Genomic DNA, 19,368 nt, shown 5'->3' on the forward strand with positions numbered 1-19,368 from the left:
TTTGGCTAAAATGAGATTGGCTAATTTATGGTTTTATGTATTATAGAAATACAGCTGTAGAGCCCCAAACTAGTCCTATTAAGTCTACCTCTTTGGGTGAAGCCAGATGTCCCATTTCTTCTGCATGATTTATGGTTAACTCGGTCATTGGTTACTCATTGGTTAATCTGGGTTTGTATATTACACTGAACCATAAATCATAACATGCTAGCTAAAATATCTTTGGCTATTCTGTGGTGTGATGTGTCATATGAACACAGACAATAATAAGCATATAGAAGCTTCCAAGTTACTTTGTATATTCATTACATAGAAAGTAAGACACTACAATTGTTCAATAGAATTGCAGCCTGTTATACTGTTCTAAAGATTTACTTTGCTGATTAACTTTTATTCATCTCCTCAAACTAGATTGGGGGGCGGGGGAATGGACCATAAAATCTGCAAAGATTAGCTAGAGGGGACAACAAATAGTTACAGTCCTTAACTACTGCAAACTGAATTTGTTTTATTTGTGTTTTCTCTTGAATAAAGTACATACATTAAATCTGTGAGGGGGGAAAGGTTCTTGATCCTATGACAACAAATATAACAAAACACAGCGATGCTTTGATTGAGTTGATTTATTAAGATTAGTTATGAAGATTGATGGAGAATTCAAGTAACAGTGGAAAGAAATATAACAAACTACTTTGATAAAGTTTCCGAAACTGAACACCCAAGATATTCCAAGATGACAAACAGCTGCCTATAAATGACAAGCACATGAAAACATTAACATAGCATAGGTTTTACTATTCACTTACCCAGGAGGAAGTTAAATAAAAATGCCTGGCACACTTAGGACATGAAAAATAGCAATTAAATAAAAAAGAATCCTATGGAATTGGTGTGTTCATACAACCTGCCAAGCCAATCAAATTGAATAGTGAAATCTGGGAATCAAATTATTTAAACTTTCCATGAATCTACTTTTGTTAAATTTGCAGTAATCCTAAGACTATGTCCTCACTACATACTTGCTCACAGTTGAATGAATGATGTGTTAACTATCCCAACCTGGTTACCTGATCATACCACAAAATTGGGTGCAGTGGGGTTGGCTAATTAGCTATTTAGTAAGTGTGCACACGGCCACAACCTACAAATTAGCTAAACAATATTATGCAAACAATTTGATTCATTTTTAATGTAATGGTTTGGGTGAACCTCTTTACTAAATTGGAAGATAACTTTGCTAATTTAGTAGCAAAATTAAGAACGTTGCACAAATAAGCATATAATATAAATCCTACAGGTTGGTCACTTTCTGGTCAGGTTCATGGCCAAATTAACCCTGAAGATCTCTAAATAATTGTATGTTAATTTATAATATTGAATATCGAAGTCCTTGTTTTATTTCACCTCCGAAGGGAGGAATGAGTTTAAATTTTCCTCATGGCTTTTGAAGACAAAGATGAGAAACTAGAGTGGCTTTTTTAGTCCCTTCCCTTAATGAATTTGAGATGGAAGAAGGCTGGGGGAGACTTCACTGTAGTTCTGACTCCAATCAAGTCATTATCCATCTCTGTAGGTGTAGAGTCAGTCTGCTGTAGTGATTAAGGCATCAGACTAGAAACTGGGAGATCAGTGGTAGGATTCCAAATCTTTCCCTACCGGTTCTATGAGAGAGCGCTTTGCATGCGCGCAGCACTCAAAAACTGCCCTCGGTGTCAGCACTGGTGAGCTGAGCTATTTTTTTAGTTCAGCTGAGCTACGAAACAAGGGAATATAGGACAGGGAATGATGGGGCGGGACCAACCCGAGGTGATATTTACTGGTTCTCCGAACTACTCAAAATTTCTGCTACCGGTTCACCTGAACCGGTCCGAACCAGCTGAATACCACCTCTGTCGGAGATCATGAATTCTAGCCCCATCTTAGTAACAAAACCAGCTTGGTCATCTTGAGCCAGTCACTTTCTCTCAGCCCTAGGAAGGAGGTAATGGTAAACTATTTCTCAAAAAATATTGCCAAAAAAACTTCAGGGATTTGTCAGGAAGTCTCCGAGAATTGGACATGACTGAATGGAAGGGGGTGGGGGAAGATCAGTAGGTAAGTCATTTTCCATGGTTTGAGTCATATTAGATTCATCCCTGCATCTAGTTTTACCCAACAAAAAGATCCACACCAATCATTCCTTGAGGCCATGATCACATGACACCACCCGCCTTCTGTCCCTTGTCCGCTACAATTCTAGCCTATACCTGTTTTTTCCTTGCTCCTCCAGAAATAAAGTTTTTCCACTTCTGCCACTGCAATGCTCTGAGATAAACATGTTCTGCTCTTACTGATTACCCTAAGGCTCCTGAAATGATTTTTGTCCTGGACATTGATTTTCAGGGCCATGTGCTTTTAAGCAACAGAAAATCAAGACTCTCCCACCATGCAAAAGAGAAAAGGAACTGAGAGAGGAAGGAAATATATATATATATTTAATACCAGAATTCCCCCTGGCCCTGGAAAGCAGACATAGAAGGTGAAGATCATTTGCTGCCACTTTTCCAAGCAGATTAGAGAATTGGAAACAAGGGAGCAGCTCTTCTTGGTTTTCCCCCATGCTGCTTTTTTTCCCGCTTGGAGGTGAGGAAAATGGATAGAAAGCTGGTCTTCTGTATGTCAGTTCTTCTGATAACCAAAAGTTGTGTCCCCGCCCAAAAAGGTTGGCTATTCTGCCACCCGCTGAAGCCCTTGCCCTGCATTGTGGATTAGGTGGAGGAGCAAGGCATGAAGGCTTTTTATGTATGTGTTGATTGACCTTGTGGTAAGTTGTTAAACATGTGCCCCTCTGATGTGGACCAGCAGTGCAGCAGGGAACTGTTCATACATCCCAAACAACTGTCACAAGTTCAACGTTAGGGTGCTGAAGCTGCAGGTCTGCCCCTGGACAAGTGTTTAAAGTCTTTTCTGAAGCTGCGGATGGCTTTATTAGTCAATGCCACAGGGGACACGTTTAAAACATTTAATAAGGGAGAGGACATTTCAAGCTGGGAAAAAGCAGCTCTGCTGCTGTTCTTACGTGGTTAAAGATGATAAAGCAGCTTCTCAAAGAGTGCTGCTTCCCTAGCTTCAGCTCTAACCCCGGCAAGAAAAGCAGGAGCAGGAAAGGAGGGACTGGGCCTTCCTCTCTCCATTTCTTTTATCATGGATAGTGGGAGAAAAAGGGAGAAGAGCAGCAAAGAACAGCTCATCTGGCTCCAGTCCTGACATCCCACAGGACTTCTACTGCCAATAACTGGTATCAAGTAAGGAATTCCCCATTCCACTTCTCCTCCAGGGTCTCTGTACCAGGGGTGATATTCAGCAAGTTCTGACCAGTTCTGGAGAACCAGTGGCAGAAATTTTGAGCAGTTCGGAGAACCGGTAAATATCACCTCTGACTGGCCCTGCCCCCATCTATTCTCTGCCTCCCGAGTCCCAGCTGATTGGGAGGAAATGGGGATTTTGCAGTGATCTTCCCCTAGAGTGGGGTGGGAATGGAGATTTTACAGTATCCTTCCCCTGCCATGCCCACCAAACCACACCCACCAAGCCAGTGGTGGGTTTCAATTTTTTTTAGAACCTCTTCTGTAGGTGTGGCCTGCTTTGTGGGAGTGGCTTGCCAGCCATGTGACTGGGTGGGAGTGGCTTGCCAGCCATGTGACTGGGGTGTGTGGCCAACTTGTAAAATGTGGTGAAACTCACTTAACAACGCTCTTGCTTAGCAACCAAAATGTTGGCTCAGAAACTCTGGCATTTGAAGCACGCAAGTCTTAAAGCTGTCAAGTTACAAGACCCTTGCACCCCTAACCCTTTAGAAAAAACCCCCAGGGGTGTTAAAACTTGACAGCTTTAAGACTTGTGAACTTCAACTCCCAGAATTCCTCCTCTCGCTCTCCATCTTGATGATGTGTGGACGAGCGGCGGGAGGGAGCTGGAACCGGTTCTCAACGGCACTGTAGATTTGTGGAACCTCTTCTATAGAAGAGGTAAGAACTGGCAGGAACCCACCCCTGCACCAAGCCTAGCTCACAAAACTGGTAGTAATTTTTTTTTGAATCCCACCACTGCTCAGTACTATAGAACTCAATTCTGTTTTACTGTTAAAACAGAATTGGAGTTCAAATTGCAATCAGGTCTTCTTTGAACTTCTGAGTTGGCTACCATGGAGAAGAATCCTGGGTCAGCTTTTTTTCTGCCAATGTGGCTGAATGCATCAGATAAAGGGTGTCTGGTTCATGAAACTCTAAGTCAATTTGTTAAGGTACAACAGTTTCTTTGTTTTGTCTTATTACGTTTGGTATTTTCTAATTAAAAATTCTGACCATGAAACCAGACCTTGATCAAAAAGAACTGGGTCATATTCAATGCCCAGTGGAATGAACTACAGACTGCGCAAGGAGACTGCCATTCCATCCCGACTGTTATTCTGCGTTAAAGTTGTTAGAATGCTAAACATCAAAGCATGCTCTCTAAATTCCTTTTGTACAAAATTGAAAGCAAAATAATTAAGTACTGTACAGGGTAGCTGTACTGCAGACTTCTCATTTGACACATGCCTGCTTCCCTTTATTTTTTTTATGATAGAAGCAGAAGTGAAATCTAAAGGTGGCTTGTATGGTGGTAAATCTACGCAGCCTATTAAAAAGGCCGCAAAGAGGCTTTGAAACCAGCTGCTGGTCCTTTTTGTTGCCCTTCTGTTATATTTCTGTAGAAGAAACATCTCCCTGTATTCAGTAGAGCCATTCTCTGATCATTTTCCAAGTACAATTTTCTATTGCAGCTGGTCTGTTGCTACAAATCAATGAGGCTGCAATCTTATGCATACTTGATGGAAATAAATTTTGAGCGTTAAAGCAGTGACTTTCCAAAGTGATAATATATGACTGTAAAAAGCTGTACATTGAGAAAGAACAAGAGAAATATAAGCATAATTGAATTATGGATTTGGCAATGTTGCTAAGAATATCATGGCCCCACAAGTAGTAGGAAATAAAGGCTGACTGCTCACTCTGAGGCAGTGATCAGCAGCTGAAAGCTCACTACAAGAGGCAAATGGATGACAGATTAGGAAAAATGATTAAATTTGTCTTAAGGAAATCAAGAGAAAAAACTACAGATGAAGTGAGCAGCATAAAATGATTTCGAAAGAGCTGTAGATTGTTACTGGGATCCGCGGATTTGTTCATAGAATGGTTAGGGTCAGAAGTGGGTTTCTGCCGGTTCGGCCAGGATCCGGCGAACCGGTAATGGCAGCGGCGGGAGGCTCCGCCCACCCATCCGGACGCTTCTGCACATGGGCAGAAGTGTTGCAAGCGCACAGGAGCAACCCAATAGTAAAAAAAAATGGAAACCCACAACTGGTTAGGGTCAAGCTTGAGTCGTCAACCCCTTACATTAAACTTCTTCTCACAACCAGCATGTTAGCATGTAACACTAAACTACAAAAAATAGTCAACCTGTTTGGCAAACCCAGTTCATTGCGCAGCTGAACACAAAAACATGGCAATCCCTGCAAAGGTGGATGCTCATTTCAAAGAGATTTAATCCCAGTTAAGAAAGCAATAGCAAACCACTCCCATATTGATTTTAAAAAACTGGTATGGATGGAGCCACAAAACATTGCACATGACCTGCCAACTTGACATTTTTGAAATGCTCAGGAGATGATACCCTGCAACCGTTTCGTGCACATTTTCTGTTGCAAACTCCTTCCTTTGGGTAGTTTACACACCACCCTGACACACGGGTCGTTTGGTAACCTATTGAACCAATCAAACATGAAGCCCAAAAGCAGGCAAAATGTACGCTTTACCACAAGGCGTGAATTCAACGCAAGAGTTTGCTTCCCAAGATCCTTAGTCGTCCGGTTGCAATCCGGGTATAACAAGCACTCCCACTCTCCAAACAGACCGGAAGATCCCCGGTCCAGCGGCATTTTGGAACTCCCCCCCCCCACCCCAACGCAGAAAATAATCTCTGCGAGGAAGAAGAGGAGAGAAGCTTCAGGGGAGCCGCTTGTACCCTAAACCCCGATCCGGGGGGAGAGAGGAAGGGAAGGAAGGCGGGCTCGAACAACTTCCTACTCGGCTGCCAGCAGCAAACGCTGGAAAAAAAAAACCCCAACCCTTTAACTGCCGCCAACGTGGAGCTTAATTTCTGTCCTCTGGAAACAGCGGCGGCGGCGTGGAGGAAGCGATGAATGGTCAGAAAGGGGCGGTGGCTGACTCTTTGCCCTCCCCGGGCGGTTGCCGTGCCAGGGTTTCTGCCTGTTAGTTCGCGTCTCGTTCCTGAGTTCTCCCAGCGGCTGCGGGAGGGGTGAGAGAAAAGGCTTGCGGAGGACTCCTCGGAGAAGGGGGGGAGAGAGGCGAGCAGCGCGGCTCCTCCGCTTCCCTCCACCGGCGGCTTAGGAGACTTTCTGCCATGACTACATAGAGAGGCGTTGAGTGAGCGCGCATTCCCGAGCTGCCACCGCCGCCGCTTCTGAGCACCATGAGGGGACTGGCGCAGGTTTTTTTCCTGGTTCTGCTGTACCTCGGCAAGGTAAGGCATTTGGAGGGGTGTGTGTGTGTGTGTGTGTGTGTGTGTGTGTGTGTGTGTTGGGGGGAAAAGATGGGTCTTCTGCGGGAGAAGTTCTCGGTGGTCTGACCGTTCCCCCCCCCCCATCTCCCCGCATTCACCTCTGCCGCGGGTGAAGTAGCCCCTCCTCCCCTTTGTCAAACTTGCTCTCGTAAACCCTCCCGCTTTCAACTCTTTTTAACTTCCTCCTTCCTACCTGTTTACTCCCCACCCCACACTCTCTTTCCTCCACCTCCCCTCTCCGCCGTCCTTGTGACACCGGGTTTTATTTTTTTCCCCTCCCCAAGCTGAGAAGTGGGAAAAGGTTTCACTTAGTCTCTCGGTTCAGTTCAGAAAAAGGGGAAGCGCCTCGCGCAGGTTTTGCTGATGGACGTGCTGGAGGTTTTTTTTGGGGGGGGGGGGTCTTGCACCAGAGGCGTTTGGGTAACCCCGTCCGTCTTTGTGCAACATTAGGCCCCCGAAAACCTCTTCGGGTCAACGGGCTTCGGATTTTGCCATCCCAGAACAAGGGCCAGTCTCCCTCTCTGCCCTAGGAAGCGGACAATGACAAACCTCTTTTGAAACACCTTGGCAAGAAAACTACAGGGACTCTTCGTCAGAAGTCAAAAAACCGCCTGGAAAGTATAGACTAGGCGAAAATGTAACTGTGCAGAGACAATTCACGAGTGATTGCGAAAGCCTGCTTGGTTGTGGCAGCGTATAATTATGGAATTGGTTTGCATGCATTCCCATACATATGTCATTCATAAATCAAACTTCGTTAAGCATTCTAGAGTCGACTGTTGAGACTATAGAAATCCGGACAGTGCTACATGAGAGCAAAAGTGAAATGCTCTCTGTTCACTGGTTGCCGGGATTTTTGCATTCCAGATATTTTATCCCTAACATTGGAATATAAGATAAGCGAATATACAAGATGTTCAGTTTGTGGTGTGTGGCCTATCTCATCCATGATGCTAAGCCCTCAGTCACCTCTGTTTTTGGCTAGAATGTTGTGTCACTTGCCACTCAGGTTCACAAATTTCACTATAAGTTTGTAGTGAAAGCTGCAGAACTAAAAGCAGTGGCTTCAAGCTCTGAATATGAGCTCCTGAAACACTCTGAAACATTTTCAAAGTTGCAATTTTCTGTGTGACAGAAAGGTTAAATGGTATGTGAGTGAAAAACAACCATGTTAATGATAATAATAAACACTATAAAGGCCAAGCAGGAGTCCAACTGTGAATGATTTGACACATGGTTCATGGTTTACTGTTTTAATAATTTCCTGTAGTTTATTCAATCTTGGTTAAACTGTGGTTTAACAACATGAACCTAGCCTATGCATTTCTGGGGTTATGAATGTTTATTTAAATGTTTATTATCTGAAGTGACTTCTCACTTTGCCTGAAAAATCGTTGTGCCAGTAATCTAATTAGTCTAATCTAATCAAAGTATACCTGTTAATTGATTTGTTTGGTAAATCTAGTGTTTAATGCTGTGGTGCTTTTTTAAAAAAATATTTTGCTCTTTGCACTCCTTCTCACTTTTAAGAACTATGGAGGTTCACTAAAGTTTTTATTTGTTTGGGTTATATTTATCAATATTCACCATACCAAAAATTAGTGTAGACACATTAATAGAATACTTACTAAATAATCATTATAAGTTATATAAATTATACTCATAAATATTAAAAAATTAAATATTAACAGATAACACGTCATGGAAACTGTACAACTATTTTGTAACAGAGAGAAAAGTGACCTTTTACTTTTTTGCAAATATCTTCATTTTGATTTTGTGGATCCCTAACAGGATCTTTGAAGAGGGGGCTTGGCATTCTTGGACCACACTTTCAGAAATATACTTTAATTCATTTCAGCTTTAATGGAGTTGGAAGGATGCAGTTTTGCTACCTTTCCTATACTTGTTGAAATATTTGCTTAGTTTTGCTTAGAACTATGTTCTTTTTTTTTATCTTCTTGTGATTTAGCATGCTGATCATAAAGCAAAAGGAGCAAATCTTCTCTCCCTTTTTCCTAAATACATATCCATTTTAATATGAGTTTACAGAGGAAACAATTATTCTAATATGCTATTACAAAATGAACAGATGGTAGATAGCTGAGATAACCAGTAGAATGGAATAACGAATGCTATGTAGCATTAATTCATTGAGGAACTTACTGAAGGGGGAAGTCATGTTGGATCTGATTAATGTATGTAGAGAAAAATAGTGCATCTCTGCTGCAGTTTAATCTCCGTTATGGAAACTATACCGGCTCTCTAAATCCTTGTAGATTCTTTAAGATCTCCAAAATTTATCACATACTTAGAATTCTAATGCAAAAGAAGGAGGATTATTTATTAAACATATAGCTGAAGTGTAATTATATTCACTTTATTTAAATATAAATGTCATCACATTCAATTGTACCATATTGTCTAACATTGTAGTGTTTTATAGTGGTTTTTCAAGGACTCGTTTCTAGAGACTAATGTCATCAAAAACAAAGGCCTGGTTCACATGTTGTACTTAGTTGGGAATTTTACCAAGGTTTGCAGAATTAAGCTATGCCCATGATGGTGAATCTGTGGCAGGCAGAGCCCTCTCTGCATGCACGCCAGCTGTTTCCCCAACCCAGCTGCACTGTGCATCCGCATGTGCCTCCCGCCGGCTAGGTCTTTGGGTCTCTGCGGCACATATGCGGGGGCTGGGACCTTCCCCAATCTCTGCAGGTCCCCCCCCCAGCGCACCCTATCTTTCTATTTCATTTTTGCCACCCTCACCAACCTGGAAACCAAAATGGGGCATAGGAACACGGCACAAGGACCCCCCCCATGTCCCCTTTTGATGTGGAAAGCCTCCTGCACCAACATTGAAGCCAAAACGGGGCCTGGGGGGGCCGGGCCACATGTACGGGGAGGGGGGCGCATGCATGGGATATGCTTGCATTGAATTTGAGGATTGGGACACACACACATGCTTTGGGCACTTGGCACCAAGAAGGTGAACTATCACTGTACTATGCCATAGCTTCTTGAATTTGGTTTATAGAGTATACTATAATTGGCTAGATTCACACAGTATGCTAAATCAGTGAGAAGAATGCTGTGATTTAGGGTGAAATAGGTCTTCAGTTTATAAATGATCCAGGCCATAGGGAACCCCATCTGTGAATACACACTTTTTAAAAAGATTACCTCCTACAGTGATGCACGTCCTAGCAATATTCCCATTAAAAAGGTGTGTGGCCCTGCCTAATTAAGGAATACTCTAGGAATTAAAAAAAGGAATTGTAGTGTTTTTTTACAATGAGGTAGAGAACTTTTGCCCCTTTTGATTCTGCTGGTGACAGCTCTTAGCATCTGTCACCACTGGGCATGCTGGCAGGGGCTTCTGAAAGTTATCATTCAGCTGCATCTGGAGGACTACATGTTCCCCACCCTGGTTAATGATATGGTTGGTCTTTTTCAGGTTTACTAATATTGGCAACAAATATTACAACAAAACTTGTTACTGCAGTTGTCATTTACTAAGTATTTATACAATACTTTGGTCTGAACAGCTCTTAGGAGTTTGCAATTATCTGCTTTTGCTGGAGAACTTTAAAAACATGGTGCTTATCAGAACATAGCCTCTTTTCTCTTCACTTTGGATAGATTAGCCAAGATATTGCTACCTTCTCTCTCTCTCTCTCTCTCTCTCTCTCTCTCTCTCTCTCTCTCCACACACACACACACACACATATGTTTTCATAGATTTTCACGGGTGTACATAGCTGGTCTTGTTGTATTCGGGTCTTTTCCCGTGTAAGATTGAGATTGTCTTGGCAACGTTTTGGCGAGGTCTCACTCGCCATCTTCAGGCTGGTGTTTTCGGCTTCATCCTTGTAAGGCGTGGTCGGAGCTGTCATCTTTCTATAAATCTTGGTGGAGGGGAGTATGGAGTGCTGGCTTTGTTTCAGTAAGTGAATTGATTGGCTGTGTGGTTGTATCATGATTGGTAGATTGGTGCTGGCTGTGTGTCTGTTGTTGTTTCGTGTTGTAACGGCTTGGGTGGTGGGTGGGACTCATTTGTTGACTAGGGTTGGTTTCCAGATGTCTGGTAGGCGGGAGGTATTGTCACGTTTATTCATGATGTGGGGGTGTTTCTCTATTTCAATAGCTTCCATAATTAATCTCTTGTTGAAGTGTTCAGTTTTGGAGATTAATTTGGTTCCTTCAAAATTAATTTCATGTCTTGTAGCTTTAAGGTGCTGGAAAAGGGAGGAAGATTTTTCTTTTTTTCTTATTGCATTCTTGTGTTCTGCGAAGGGTGCATTTATTCTGCTGTTCGTTTGTCCTATGTATGTTGCAGGGCAGATTTTGCATGGTATTTCGTAGTTTTCTAGCTGGATTTTGTCTTTGGGGTTTCTTAAGATGTTGGCTGTTTTTGGTCAGTGTTGAAGGCTGTCTTGATATTGTGTTTGTGGAGAATTTTGCTGATTTTATCTGTGGTGCCTTTGATGTAAGGGAGGAGGGCGATGCCGTTGTCCTGTTCTGTTTCTCGGTTCTTGGGGGGAGTCTCCCTTTGGATTAGGTTGGTAATTGTTTTTCTTTGGAATCCGTTGGAGATTAATACGTTTGTGAGAGTGTGTAATTCAGTTTTCAGGTGGTCTTTGTCGGCTAGACATTTGGTTCTGGGGATGAAGGTCTTGGCTACAGAGTTGATCTGTGCAGGGTGGTGATAGGATTGTGCATTTAAGTAGCGGTTGGTGTGTGTTTTTTTCCGGTAGATGGTGTGTCCTAGGGAGCCATTGGGTTTTTTGTAGATTAGGATGTCCAGAAAGGGAAGTTGGTTGTTTGCTTCTATTTCCATTGTGAATTGTATTTTGGGGTGTAGGCTGTTGAGATGTGTGAGGAAGTTGTCCAGTTTTTCTTTCCTGTGTGGCCAAATCACGAAAGCGTCATCAACATATCTAAGCCAGAGTTCGGGTTTGTGTTCAGATTTATCTAAGGCGTTAGTTTCAAAATGTTCCATGTATAAGTTTGCGATGACGGGTGAGAGGGGTGATCCCATGGGTGCTCCTTCTATCTGTTTGTATCTTTGTCCATTATGGATGATGGGGCAGATTAGATAGAGAGATAGAGAGATAGAGAGATGGAAATATTATTGCTACTGTTATGATACACCAAACTATAAACTGAACATAGAGGCTATGCTTGCAGTAGATACTTGGCTAAAACATACTTGGTTGACATTTATAGTAAAATAGAAAACTTGATTTGATTTTAATGATTCTGTTAGCATTTGGGCATACAACAAGATCTCAGACTCTGAGGTCCTTCAGTTATAAGGCAATCATATCTGCGGACGAAAGTGCCTGGAAAATTAGGTGTCCTTGTTATCATCATCCCTTCAGTATAAACCAGTTCTCCCCTTCCATCCCAGCCCTCTGGAAACCAGGAGAGGATTGAAGGGGAGGAAATCCTCACCCGCTCTGGGTCTGACTAAATACCGAAAGGGAAACAAAAACTTCGTTGCTCAGCCAAGCTGAAATGGGTAAGAGAAGACCACCAGTCAATTCCAGGCTTTAAAAGAAAAAAAAATCAACTTTATTAAAGGTATCAAAAGAACATAGGAGTCCATACATAGCACACAGCCAAAGAAGATAACAGCAACAGAAAACTCTAACCAACAGAAAACTACAGCTACATAACTTTCAATCTTACTTGATATAAATTCCCATCCAGGATTCTAGCCAACTTTCTCTCAACTCACTTCCAAACTCTTTCCTCATTTCTACAGCCTGACAGATTCCCCTTCTTTTCTTTGATTGGCCCTTGTGTTTGGTGGCTCTTAGCACATAAGGCTGGCTTGTAATTTAAAGGACTGGCTGTGCCCCCAACACAACCTAATAGGGGTATAAGTAATTATGTGTGATCTAAGTATTGTTGAGATCTTTCACTGTCGCTTCCAAAAATATTTGGCACAGGTGCCTTAAATGCATGCAAATGTAACTGAGAAATGAATAGCTATTTTATTTCATGATCAAATCATTATACATTTTGCATCCTTAGAAGCCAGTGGAAAAATATATAACAATTGAAATACAAAAACATCTATTCTTCTACAAATTTGCAAATATGAGAAGCCATAGGATGTACAGCACCATTGCATCATCTGAGACTTAAGAATTTTAAAGGAACTAACATGGTTAAATAAAGAGCTAAAACTGCTATTTCTTAGTGAACGGGTTCACACTTTGTATCAAGTCAAAATTTAGGATTTGACTTAGCAAGTTGATTGAAAACCTTTAATGTTTTGCAGTCCATGATTTATTGCTTAGCATAAAAGTAGCAACATTTTTATGGGTGTGGATTGTACTTTTTATAGTAATGAAACCAGCTGCCGAAGGCCTGAAGGTTACATTAGTGACATCACTGAGGAAAACCAAAATGTTCAGCCGCATTTCAGTGTTGTTTCCTGAAGCACTAATGTGTCCCATTGGTATAGATTGAAATAGATGCCTTAAACTTATCAAAGCATTAGATTTGGGGACTACAGGATGCCTGCCTCTAGCATAGCATGTTAGTAAATCCAAACAACTGTTTTATTCAGTCAGTCATTAAATGGGACATAAAGCTCATTCTTTCCAGTGCTTACATATAATATTCATAGCATTGCTTTAAAATACAGTAACCTGATAACTTATGATTTACTGAATAAACTAAATGGTGTCGCAGAACACATTAAGACATAAACGAGGTCTAAAAACCACAATACTTGTACAACCTTCAAAATAACTATGATCAGTGAGATGTATGAACCCAACTATTCACTTCACAACTATTCTGCTACCTTCCTCTGTAAGAATTCAGTTTAAAATTCCAAGCTTTTCCATCTCATAAATAGTATCTCCTTCGCCTTCAAAACAAACTGAAAGACTCCCTGAGATTCTGAAATACAGAGTAATGTGTCTGAGGAAAAGAAAAAATAAGCGAGAACAAAGCCTCATGGATACTAGTATGACAAGTAGTATTCCAGCTCAAGGTGGAGTTTGGAAATTTTCAGTTTGAAAGTGGTTTTGTTAGAACTTCAGCCACAGGTGCTACAAAGTAGTTTCTGAATTCCTTCCATTAGAGCAGGGGTGTCCAAATTTGGGAATTTTAAGACTTGTGGACTTCAACTCCCAGAATTCAACTCCCAGAATTTCCATGCTGGCTGGGGAATTCTGGGAGTTGAAGTCCACAAGTCTTAAAGTTCCCAAGTTTGGACACCCCTGCATTAGAGGGTTCCAGGAGGCAATGAGAGGTAGCTAATTAATGCTATATTCAAGTTCTAATAGTTACCACAGAAAAAGAGGAAGAAGTTATTGCCTGGAGAAGTGAGATAGAGAAGCTGTCTTGGTGTGGAGTCACTCAGAGCAATAATTTGTTTTCTTGTCTTGCAAATGAATAGCAAGGGCAGTATGGAGAAACAGGCACCAATAAATTGCCTGTGTCACTGAAGAGTATTTGCCTTCCTGTAGATTTTGAAGACAGAATTTAAAAATGGAGGTAAATTCATCCAGAACACAATCAGCAATTGAGCAATGGTTATTGTTCCTAGTTGTCTTTCCTAGATTATTGCCATTCTAAGCAAGCAATTTGTAAATGTTTATAGAAGATGCTAAAGATACTGTTGCATTATCATTATTGCAAATTGGTTGAGATGCCATTTCAAGTACAGTTAATCTTCAAATTATGACAGTAAAGGAGCCTGCCCATTATAGTTGTAAGTCATAATGTCAAATGGTTTGATCATGTGACTGACCCAAATTTATGTTTTTTTTTTCCTGCAATCGTATTGTAAATGAGGCAGTTGGAAGTGCAAATACTATGGTTGTTAAGCAAACCCATTGTTCGCTATGACCTGTTTTGCTGAAAACTCAAGTGATGGTTTTCTGCAAAACTTCCATAAAATGTGGTCATAAATGTTGCTAAGTGCCCGAAGTATGGTCACACGACTGAGGTGGTGATCATTGGAATTTCAGGTCTGACTCCATTTTCAGGTAGGTTGTAACTTTGATGGGTTGCTAAAAGCAACCATTCGCAAGTTGGGAATTATTGTACCTGTAATGATAGTTAAATCTTGGGAATGGGGATGAATCTTCATGGGTTGACAGTGCTACGATAAAGCACTTCAGACTTGCAAGTTGGTGCAATCAACATATGTCCTGTTGACTGCATCAACTTAATTTCCGAATTCAGTTAAATTTCATTTCACGGAATTGTGTCGGACTCAATGAAGTGCCATTTGTTTTCTCTCTAATGTATTGTGCAGTCCTGCTATTGTAGTTAGTAAATTGTGTTTTATGGCTTAAAAGTAATTCACCAATTCATAATTTGCAAACCACGGAAATTTAAAGTAGATTCCTTGTTTTCTTCTTTTAAGAAAAAAAAAACCCTCTAGGCCAGGGTTTTGCAAGAGAGTTTCTGTGAGAAATTAAGGGAAACAAACTAAAATGCAGTCCATTTTCTATCACTAGAGTTTTGCCTCTTAATTGGAGACTGTGGATTTGTTTGTTGTTTAAGTAAAACTTTCATTGAAAACTGAAACTTTTTGAGAATCAATTTTTGAACTTAGCAGTTAACATGACAGATGACATGATCAGACTTCTTTAAAAAAAAAGTTACATTGCCATGTAGAGATGGGATAGTTTATTTTCCCAAAGTAATCATCAGCTTCTTTTAATTGGTGTATTTATTTATATTTATATTATATATTATATTAAATATGTGTGCTTTACAGATAGTTTTTACACTAACGACTGTTGCTGCATCCTCATTATCATGTGATCAAAATTCAGATTCTTGGCAACTGGTTCATATTTGTGATGGTTCAAGTGTCCCGGGATCACGCGATCCCTTTTTGCGAACTGATAAGCAAAATCAATTGGCAAGCTGGATTCTCTTAACAACCATGTTACTAAATTAACAACTGCAGTGATTCATTTAACAACTGTGGCAAGAAAGGTCGTAAAATGGGACAAAACTCACTTAACAGTTGTCTTGCTCAGCAACATAAATTTTGGTCTCAATTGTGGTTGTAAGTCAAACGCTACCTATATTTATATTAAGTATTGATTTAGGCATCAATACAAGTATGGTAGTTATCTAGATGGATTAGGGCAGGGGTGTCAAACTCAAGGCCCGGGGGCCGGATGCAGCCTGTGGGGTGTTTAGATCTGGCCTGCGGGGCTTCCCTGGAAACAGTGAAGGCCTGGCCCGTGGTGCGTCTGCCAATGAAAATGGAGATTGGGAGAGCTGCTGGTGACCCTCCCAAGCTCCATTTTCACTGGCAAAGGCTTACAGGAGGCCGTCACAGCCAAAAATGGAGCTCGGGAGCCCATTTTCGCTGGCAGCAAACTTTCTAGGCCTTTTTGGACTTGGAGCTGCTTTGAAAAATTTTGAAAATTTTGAAAAATACCATTATGTAAGTTAATAAGTGTATGTATCTAGTTATTAAATAAATTTAAATTATTTATTACTCTGTTATAAATTATTTCTCTTTTGACCTGGGGGCACCTTCCCCCCCAGTGGCACACCAGCAGAATCAAGATAGGCATTCAGAGGTTCTCCATCACTGGTTTAGTGTAATAATCCCAGCAGGGATTGTTCAGTGTACCAATGCCTGGAGGAAAATGTCAATTCACTTAAACCCAGGTTATTTTTTTAATGTTACAAAGAATCAGTGTGAACAAGGCAAGCTGTCTTCCTGGGAGTATGAAGGTGGGGAAAAAATGCATTATCTGAAGTGAACAGTGCCCTAAATCTCCGTAATCTCTCTTTCTACTTGCCAGCACTAAATATAACTTGTATATGCAGTAGAAAAAGAAATTAAGCATTTTGATGTGATATTCATTATAATATTTTAATAATATACAGGCAGTTCCCTAATTTAAGAACAAGTTCCATTTCAAATTCAGACCTCCTTAAGAAGCCTTCCCTGGACCCAGCCTCTTTAGCCAACTATCGTCCGGTCTCCAACCTTCACTTTGTAGCAAAGGTTGTTGAGAGTGTGGTAGCACGTCAGCTTACCCAGTACCTGGATGAAGCTGTCTACCTGGATCCATTTCAGTCGGGTTTCAGGCCCGGGTACAGCATGGAGACGGCATTGGTCGCGTTGGTCGATGATCTCTGGCGGGCCCGGGCCAGGGGCTGCTCCTCTGTCCTGGTCCTATTAGACCTCTCGGCGGCTTTCGATACCATTGACCATGGTATCCTACTGCGATGACTCGGGGGGTTGGGAGTGGGGGGCACTGTTTTACGGTGGTTCTCCTCCTACCTGTCGGATCGGTTGCAGTTCGTGTTGACTGGAGGGCAGGGATCGACCCCGAGGCGCGTCACTTGTGGGGTGCCCCAGGGGTCGGTTCTCTCACCCCTCCTGTTCAACATATATATGAAACCGCTGGGTGAGATCATCCGTGGTTTTGGGGTACGGTATCATCAATATGCTGATGATACCCAACTTTACATCTCTACCCCAAACCACCAAATGATGCCCTCGACGTGATGTCCCAATGCCTGGAGGCTGTATGGATCTGGATGGGGAGGAACAGGCTCAAGCTCAATCCCTCCAAGACTGAGTGGCTGTGGTTTCCGTCATCCCGATTTGTGCATCTTGTTCCATCTTTGATGATAGGGGGAGAACTTTTAGCCCCCTCAGAGAGGGCCCGCAATCTGGGAGTCCTCCTGGATACACGGCTTAGTTTAGAAGAACATCTGACAGCCGTGACCAGGGGAGCCTTTTACCAGGTTTGCCTGGTACGTCAGTTGCGCCCCTTCCTGGATCGGGATGCTCTATGCACAGTCACTCATGCCCTCGTCCTTTCTCGCCTGGACTACTGCAACGCTCCCTACATGGGGTTGCCCTTGAAGAGCACCCAGAGGCTTCAGCTGGTCCAGAATGCGGCCGTGTGGGTTATCATGGGGGTACCTAGGTGCTCCCATGTTACACCCCTTTTAGGCAGCCTGCACTGGTTGCCGGTTGTTTTCCAGGTGCGATTCAAGGTACTAATTATGACCTTTAAAGCGCTCCATGGCTTAGGCCCAGGGTACCTGCGAGACCACCTACTGCCACCAGTAGCCTCCCACCGTCCAGTGTGATCCCACAGAGTTGGCCTCCTCAGGGTGCCGTCGGCCAGACAGTGTTGGCTGGTGACCCCCAAGGGGAGAGCCTTCTCTGTGGGAGCACCTTCCCTCTGGAATGAGCTGCCCCCAGAGCTTTGCATAATCCCCAACCTCCGGTCCTTCCGACGCACCCTAAAAAGTTGGCTTTTCCAGCAAGCCGGCCTGGCCTGTTAATTTTATCTAATTTTTAAAATGTTAATGTTATATTAATTCGGTTTGTTTCTTGGATTGTTTCTAATTTTCTTTTAAATTTTGTAATATGTGTTTTTTAAATGCTGTACGCCGCCCTGAGTCCTTTGGGAGAAGGGCGGCATATAAATCCAATAAAACAACGAACAAACAAACAACTTTTAAATCGAATTTCTGAGTTGGACCTCATCTCTATGAACAGGCTATCAATTACTAAAAATGGTGGATGATATTCTCCTTCCTTGAGCCGACCAACCAATGAAGCCACACAATGAACCACTGAAAATCTGCATATTAAAAATATGCAACTTCAGCAGTTCATTAAAAACACCACACAGCTTCAGCAGTTCATTGGCTGGTTCCCATTTTAGATAAATTGGCAAACCTGGTTGTCCTTGAGTTTGACAATTATAACCCCAGATCACTTGCAGATAAATTCCAAAATGAGTTTTATGCACGCTGTCAGTATTTATCTTTAATTTATTTTATTTAATTTCGATTATATTTAATGCAAACAGCTGATAGTTAAGACAAGTTTTTTTTCTGTTAGAGAAGGGAGTAACTAGGTTATAGATCTGTTGATGTATAGTATGATTTGTAGCTGAAGAATGCTGGCTTTATATCTAGCAACAAAATGTTGCTGCTTCCAAAAATAGTACATGCAACATATGGAGAGTTTTAGGCAAGAAAAAGTAATCTACATTTTTTTCTGCTGCTCAGTCAAGAACTGCTAATTTTTGGCAATGCTAAAGGAACAAATAAAGAAGTGAGAACTAGTTCTAACTTTAAGTATTGTTAATCAATGTCTTTTCACTTCAATATAAGAAATTTGTAAATCTACAACACTTAGCAAATAAATCACAACAGAGTAATATTTTACATTCAGCGTAGCAATAGCTCTTGAGCCTTTCATTTTTTCAAGCAGCTCAGATAATTTTACAATTCAGAGAAGTAAAAACAAAAATTATTGGAATTCTTGGCTTTTGTTTAGTGTACATATGCCAGTTCCTGTATCCTGATGCTCCATTTAGGATTTGTATTTAACCTCTAGTGGAAAATAATTTCAGGTAAGTTGATGTTACTTACCTCTTTCCCCAGATAGTATAAAACACCCTGCTAGTTTCACTCTCAACTGCTTCATATTCTCTCTCACACATCTATAAGGTGTTTTGAACCTAATTTTTTTCTTTCCAAATTACTTCTGCCAGATTGTCAAAGTAGCATAGTGGTTATATGCCACTTTCAAATTTCTGCAAGCATTTTCTTTAAAAAAATCTTTTGTCTTTTGGAACAAATTAAGGAGTTTTAACTAGAGATGACTTGTTTTTAGATTTACACATATTTGTGAATTAACTAGGAACTTACTTACAATATTCATTCTCTGAACCCTTGCTTTTCTGTATCTTTTCTGTGCCATACCTATGAAACTGAGCAGTTGTCCAA

General features: G+C 41.5%; 1 protein-coding gene across 1 annotated transcript in view; it reads left to right on the top strand.

The window, feature by feature from the left end:
* Positions 1 to 5,612: 5,612 nt before the first annotated feature.
* Positions 5,613 to 19,368, top strand: part of LOC309385122 (receptor-type tyrosine-protein phosphatase eta-like) — a 106,961-nt gene continuing 93,205 nt past the window's right edge. The window contains exon 1 of the mRNA XM_081939236.1: positions 5,613 to 6,561. Coding sequence (XP_081795362.1) covers positions 6,511 to 6,561 — 51 coding nt within the window. The 5' untranslated portion in view covers positions 5,613 to 6,510. The remainder of the gene's footprint in view (positions 6,562 to 19,368) is intronic.

Source organism: Natrix helvetica, assembly GCF_964273705.1.
Source record: "Natrix helvetica genome assembly, chromosome: 1".
Classification (NCBI taxonomy): domain Eukaryota; kingdom Metazoa; phylum Chordata; class Lepidosauria; order Squamata; family Natricidae; genus Natrix; species Natrix helvetica.